Genomic DNA, 7585 nt, shown 5'->3' on the forward strand with positions numbered 1-7585 from the left:
GATACTAAATTATTAGAGTCCACAGAAACTTGGGACTGTTATCTACCTCTAACTTTGTAACATTTTAGACTTCTTAACCTAAGTATTTAAAATAATGAATGTAACACCTTTTTAGTTCACTGATTCTTAAGTGTTCTTCCCTAATACTTTCTTTTTTTACTTCACAAAACTTCAACTATAAAACAAAGGGCTCTGTTTCAAGGGAAAAAGTGATGTAATATCCACCAACCCCACCCACCTTGAATAATTACATTCTGGATTTTAAACTTTCTTCCATTCTGAATCCTTCTGGTTTTTCCTCTTACAGGAGGGAAGTTAAAGTAGACTTAAGGTCATCAAAAACAAAAATGTTGCCCAAGGGCTTATCATTTGTTTGTCTTGTATTTTTACTGCCACAAAACTGTCCATATTTCTGTGTCCTCCAATCCAAACGGACATTCACTGCCACTTATAAAGTGAAGGATGTAAACTAGGATATATTACTGTTTCAGTGAACAGATTTTGTGAAGTGCCTTCTGTTTTAGCACTTTAAGTTTATCACATTTTGTTGACTTCTGACATTCCACTTTCCTAGATTATAGGAAAGATCTGTTTATGTAGTTTGTTTTTTAAATGTGCCAATGCCTGTACATTAACAAGATTTTTAAAAATAAAACTGTATAAAACATTTAATTTGTTGGTCTTTTTGGGGAATTTGATGCATCACCGTGTATTATAACTGAGCCATTAATCTTGTAGCTTCATCAACATTAACTGGTTCGTTTTCTGGACACTGCTGAGAAATCACCTGCTTCTGCACAGGTTCAAGAGAAAGGCCTTTTGAGAAATGTGCGAGTTCCTTTTGTATGTCTATAAAAGCTTTATTCATTCTGTGAACTTTTTCAGCATTCACAATGTTTATCTTCTTAAGATTAGTGGTAACTGGTTTTGCTTTGTTTTTAGTCTTAAAGGTTTTCTGGCTGGCTATGTGAAATACATTCCTTGACTTCTGACCTCTTAGTTTGCTCCTGGCCATTGTCAGACCTCCGATACCCTCCAGCGGCTGTTCCAACTTCTGGGGACCTATTTATTTATTTTAATTAAATAAATACATAATAGCATTTCTTTTTTAAGAAAAGTTGAAATAATACGGTTAGAACTAAGTTCTCTTTGATTACCACTGCTCTCATAGCACTCATCTGCTACCCCTGAGATGTAGCAATCTAGTCCTTTCACCAGTCAGTGTCACACATCTGTAATGGTAAAAAACAAAAATACTGCTCATCATTTCAGGAACTGGTAAACAAAATATGAAACACCCATCCTGAGCATACTCTACAACAATGATGTTGAATGAGAAGGGTCCATTAACTAATAAGAAAAAAAAATCTCCTAGATGTACTGTGGAATAAAAATAGAAACAAGTTGCACCATAGGTACTATAATAGCCTGAATAATGTCCATAAGGATACCAGGTCCTAATCTTTGGAATATTACCTAATTTTGAAAAAGGGGTTTTACAGATATGATTAAATCAATAAACTGTAACTGGGGAAATTATCTAGGATTATGTAGGTGGGCCCCAAATGCAGTCACAATGTCATTATAAGAGAGAGCAGAGTGAGAATTGACACCAGAGGAGAGGACAATGTGACAATGGAGCAAAAAAGAGATTGAAGATGTTGGCCTTAAAGACTGGAGCAATGTAGCGACAAGCTAGAAATGCTGACAGCCACCAGAAGCTGGAAGAGGCAGGAACAGATTCTCCAATAGGGAACACAGCTCTGCTGACACTTTGTTTTCAGCCCAGTGATTGGATTTTGGACTTTTGGCCTCCAAAACAAGGAAGGAATAAATTCCCATTGTTTTAAATTACGAAATTAATGGGAACTTGTCACAAAAGCCATAGGAAACTAATACAGTTACAAATGATCACATTTATACTCGTGTATAAAAGATACACAAATACCAATACTGTATATTTTTTAAAAAGCCACTGGAATTTAAATTTCAAAGTTCAAGCTTCAAAAAGTTAGGGAGTTGCTAGTCTGTGTTCTATTATAAAGTCTTGAAATATACCATATTAGAAAATCTAAAGATTGGCCATAATAGCTTCAGATCATTTATTACATAAGAAATAAAATGCTTATAGAGTGTTGAAGCTGTCTACATCATCCACCTCAACCCTCTCTCTTCTCCTCCTACACCAAAGCTAATTACTATCTTCAAGTATGTGGGGATTATTTCTATGCATAATTTTAGCCATAAATATGTAGCAATTTTTTTGCAAATATACTATACTTCATATTTCATTATGGAACTTGTATTTTTTCCTTGACATTGGTTTTGAGGACCATCCAGGTCAATTTGTTCAGTTCATTCTTTTTCACTTTTGCATGGTACTTTATTATACACTCCATAATGCTTTCACTCAGCTTGAAGGTAGTGCCCATTCCCATTCTCCCAGTTCCTGTGAGAAGGTGAGGGTAGTAGCCTTAGATAACACACATGTCTAATCACACTAATAAACCTTGCCCCAACATCCTCCAGAACATTTTCCCCTGGCTCACACAAGAATTTAAAATTCCCTCACTTTCAGTTTTAGCAGAGTTGAGCTCACTCTCTCATCTATTGCAAGTCTTGAATACTTTGTTTAACTTGTCCAATGCAATTTTTCTTTGACGAATATACTCCAATTATTATTATTGCACATGTAGACTCCCCATTAACAGTACTCAAGAGTTCCCAATTCTCAACATGATTATCAATACATTATAAGGTTCATCTTTTTAATTTTTGCCAATAATTTTTGTATAAAGTGATGTCTCATTTGAATATCCCTGATTACCAAAGAATTTAATATACTGTCAGATGTTTATTGGAGGTTCTATTTCTCTCCTTGGTAAAATCTCTGTCCACATGCTGTGCCCATTTTACTGTCTTTCCTCTCTTTTTATCCCAAATACTAATCTTTGTCAGTTACATATCTCAAATATGATTTGATCTTGCTTGGATTGATGGCTGAATCTCTCATATTCTCAATAAATTCAACAGGAATTCCAAACTGCCAACATAAGACTAGTTCTTACATTGTTCTAGACTATGGGTCATAGGGTTCGGGTAGCTGCCACATAAAATCACTAGTCAAAGTACTTAGGGAAAACAACTGCCAACCTAAAAATTCATATCCTGCTAAAAATTATCATTCAAAAGTGAAGTCACAATAAAAATGGGGTGGTGGTGGTAATTTTCTTATTGTTAGTGATTTTCTATTTTAATAAGCCAGCAATTATTAAGCCACAAATTCTTTAGAACAGATTCCATTGGCATTTTAGGGTTTATATTATGTAAATTAGTCTTTTGTGGGGAGAAATGTATTTAAAATGAGACTCTATCCAAGTGTTGATATAAAATGAGGCTCCATTTTCCACAAAGGACTTAATAATGCTAAAATTAATCATTCTAATTTCTCCATGAATAATATATATAAACAAATATACCATATGTTAATCATTTATCCACACTTATGCTTTGATTTTAAGCCACTACTTCTTCCTGAAAGCTAAATACTTTTTGATCAAATAAAATTTTTATTTTGCAAATAATATTTTTATTTTATTTTATTTTTGTGTGCCTTTAAATCACTGTCTATTTTTATTCTAATAAGATACTCATTTTTATCTAAGTTTTCACACTGCATATCTGTTCCATTGTTATTTTGAAGATTTCATTTTTGGTTTTTTGGTTTTGTTCTGAGTGTGTAGAATGCCACATACTATGTAAAGTGATATTTTTTACTTGTGAACATTATCACAAATTTTAAAGATAACTTAGAGAAAACAATAAAATTACAACAAGGTTTTTGGTAAAAATGGCAAGATTTTGGCAACTTTGGGAAATTGTTTATTCATCCTCATGCCATACAAAATACGGAAATGGAAAAAGGGTTCTACTCACTGATACTTTGTTCTACTACAACATTTTTTTAATTCTATGTGGTTGTTGTGTCCATTACTGTATGGTTAAACAGTTCCGGTTTGAAGCTAAAATCTCTTATTTCTTAGGAAACAAATTCTTAGGAGTATCACATAAACATTAGTTTTCTTATTATAAATGTAAAATGTTTACCTTGGATATAATGTTAATTGTGGTAAAACAGATTAGTTATATCAAGGTTAGAAAGTATTGTTTTTAAAAGAAGCTTTTTTTCCCTTTTTTAAGGAATTAATTTAAACAGGAATTGTGTAATAATAACACAATATAGCACTGTTTTAGACTTTCCACCTATTACCTCAATGAATTCTCTTGTAAAAATCCTGTAAATTAATAACACTAATAATCCCCATTTTACAGATGAAGAATTGGTAGTTCAAAATGGATAAGCAGCTTGCCTAAATCAGGCAGTAAAGGAGAAGCCAGAATTGAAACTCAGGCATCCAACACTCATAACCACGACACAACACTGACCCACTAGCTTATCACACTCCTTGACAGAATCCAGTGCTTTACCCACTGTTCATCTTTAACAACACATAGGACATTTTACTCCATGACTGATATGAATTCTAAGTTTAAAACTGAATTCATTCGGTGTGTTAAATCTAAAATAAAATGAATTTTACAAATAAACTAAAACTTGAAAAAATTAAATCATAGCAAGAAAATCATTTATTCTCATTTTTCCGAGCTATTAACAACTACTGGATGTCCTTAGTTCAGAAAACAAATGAACTAGATTATCATTTTTTCAAGGTCATAACAGAAACTCACAGAAGAAAACCTTGTAATTTCTTTGTACTAACCTACCTTCAAACAAAACCCTAGAAGATTTATTGAACTGAGAATAGACTCAAAGATATTCATAACTTGTAAGGTTGGTTTGAAACCCAACTAGCTACCAACACTCCAAACTATAATTAAACCCTTGGAAATAGAAGCAAGCTTCCTGTTTGTTAAGTCTTCTCTACATCTATAGTGCTGGGCTAGCACATAGGCTAAAAAGCCAAGAATTTAGCAAGGGAAGATCAAGGACAGAACTCCTTGTCTTTGTGTCACATCATTTCTCTGAAGCTCAGTTTCCTCTGCTATAAAATATTCATCATGGTCTTTTCTACCTGGCAAAGTTACAGTGAAGGGCTCATAGAAAAATTATTCCATGGCTGTGTTCATTTCCTATCATCGTTGTAATATACTACCACAAACATGGTACAAAACAACACAAATTCTATGATCTTTTGGTTCTGGAAGTGAGAAGTCTGAAATGGATCTCACTGGACTAAACTCAGGCTGTGCTCCTTTCTAGACACTATAAGGGAGAATTCGTTTCCTTGCCTTTTCCAGCCTCTAGAAACCACCTGCATTTCTGGGCTGCAGGCCCCTTTCTGTCTTTAAAGTCAGCCATGGCTGTTTGAGTCTTCCTCACATTACATTCACTCTGAGATAACTCTTCTGCTCCTCTCTTACACATTTAAGGACCCCTATGATTACTGGGCTCATCTGAATAAGCTATAATAATTTTCCTATTTTAGGGTCAGCTAATAGCAAACATAATTCAGTCTTTGATCTTAACTATCCTTTGCCATGTACTCTAACGCAGTCACAGATTCTGAAGATTAGGACAATTTTGGGAAGCCATTTGTCTGTCAAGTAGTGATACCCAATGTTAATTTGCCATGGATAATTTGTGGTTTCATTTTGTATTAAATATATGCAAATGTCACCCTATAGGAAATGAAGTAAGTGTCATGAATGATTTCACTCACTGAATACCACTTTAAAATGTCCTCATTAACTGTCTTCTTTTGGCAATAAGGTAAGAGGGTACTATGTATTTCCACTGTTTTCTGATTACATTAAACTAAATTACATCAGTCCTATTTCAATAAAATGATCTAATAAAGGTTAATATATTGGTGCATGTTCTATAGTAATTGAGAATATATTTAAAAGGAAATTGTTACATGGACAAATGTCAATAGTTTTTCCTTTGTTCTGAGATTAAACATTGTATATTAAAATATTTTTAAACACATTGTTTCCTTAAAATCTCTTTGCTTTGCTTAGCTTTTGATAGAATTTTAAATTTTTTAAAGGCTAAATAAATAAAATAGCTTTACTTTTAAAACACAGAATGTATTTCTCAACCCTCCAAGTAAAAAGGCTATAAATTTCATATCTTGCAAAGTTAATATAATTTTCATCAGTTGAAGCACAGTTCAATTTCCAAACCTTGAAAATAAATGAAATGATAAAGAAATGGAACACCAAATCAATCTGCTTGGTCATGGGAATTCATCAGAATGCGTAGTTTTGTTCTTTGACATTAACCTTTATTGATTTGGCCATTTTAACAAATCAGTTCCTATTCTCATACCTTCAGTTTTATGCTTCACTGTTTCTGGGATTAAATTTCCTTACAGTCTTAATATTAGGCACTTTCCTAGTATTTGCTCTAGGGGAGAAAATCTATATTATAACCATTTTAATCTTAAAATTATTGTTTTAGGAAATCTTTGGAAAGACCTTTTGAAAAATCTGAACTTCTAACAGATCTCTTTAAACATGTCCTTAATAAACTAACTTTCTTGAGCGGTAAAAGTTGGGGCAATAGTTTTCCCCAATAAAATATTTACTGTTTGTTTATATAAGGAAATACTTTGCTGGTTTAGAAGATTGGCTGTTCTCAAAGCATCTGTAAATTTAGGTCAACAATGAGAATATGAATAAAGAATTCAGAGATAACTGAGCCAAATCTTTATTTCTTTGTGTATGTAACATGACAGGCATTTCAAAACTTTGTTTCATGGTTTTTCTTCCATTAGTACTCAGTTCTACACTGTCTTTAAAAATTTAATAACTGAATATTACTAAGGCTTTTATCTTGATATTCCAAAGATTAATGATTGTTTATTCAGACAGCCTTGTAAAACTAAAAAATGTTCCATTAGATTAACAGCCATTGTGTTAATAGCACCATTATCCTTTATTTTAATATGAAGGATAATAGAATATAGATTTGGGAATATTGTATTATAGCTGAGAGGAAATTCTGCAGCTCTCTATATTTTTTAAAAAATTAACTCAATTGCCCCAAACAGTAAAACTTCTAACACTATTGTTTATAACATATTTCTAGAAAAACTTACTGGTCATGAGGTACAAGAATTTCTAGATTTTTCTCTAGACCTAAATGTATTCTATATCTACTGCTGATGACTATTTACATGATATTTACAGTATTTCAGGGTTCAACCAATTCCTGGTTTTTTAAATTATTTTACCTTTCCCTGCTTATTTTCTCATGAATACCATAGACCACACATTAGACTCACTTTTTTCATAAGAACTCTTTGCTACTTGAATAGAGAGGGTTTTTTTTAATTATTTAAGTCAGGACTCACATATAATATTCTCACTTAGTATACACTATTTAAATACTCAGTATTATGGTCCTGCTCCAATCACATATGGTGGTTATCATAGCACAGCATGGCGAAGAGTTCTGAGAAAGAATCAGGCTTAATGGGTGAGTACTTGAAACAATAACTTTGGTCATGCACAGAAGAAGACAACTGGTAATGAGCCGGCCAGAAGTTTGCTCTTCCTG

At 32.8% G+C, this 7585-nt stretch overlaps 1 protein-coding gene across 1 annotated transcript; it reads right to left on the reverse strand.

Moving 5' to 3' along the window:
- Positions 1–650: 650 nt before the first annotated feature.
- LOC140843089 (ribosomal biogenesis factor-like) lies at positions 651–1056 on the reverse strand. Its single transcript, XM_073211302.1, has one exon. The coding sequence runs from the start codon at positions 1013–1015 to the stop codon at positions 713–715; it is 303 nt and encodes a 100-aa protein (XP_073067403.1). The 5' UTR covers positions 1016–1056; the 3' UTR covers positions 651–712.
- Between the last annotated feature and the right edge of the window lie 6529 nt (positions 1057–7585).

Source organism: Manis javanica, chromosome 8 (genome assembly GCF_040802235.1).
Source record: "Manis javanica isolate MJ-LG chromosome 8, MJ_LKY, whole genome shotgun sequence".
NCBI classification, from domain to species: Eukaryota; Metazoa; Chordata; class Mammalia; order Pholidota; family Manidae; genus Manis; species Manis javanica.

Bases quoted from the DNA above. Each gene is read 5' to 3' on its own strand.
- LOC140843089 (XM_073211302.1), bottom strand. From the start codon at position 1,015: ATGGCCAGGAGCAAACTAAGAGGTCAGAAGTCAAGGAATGTATTTCAC.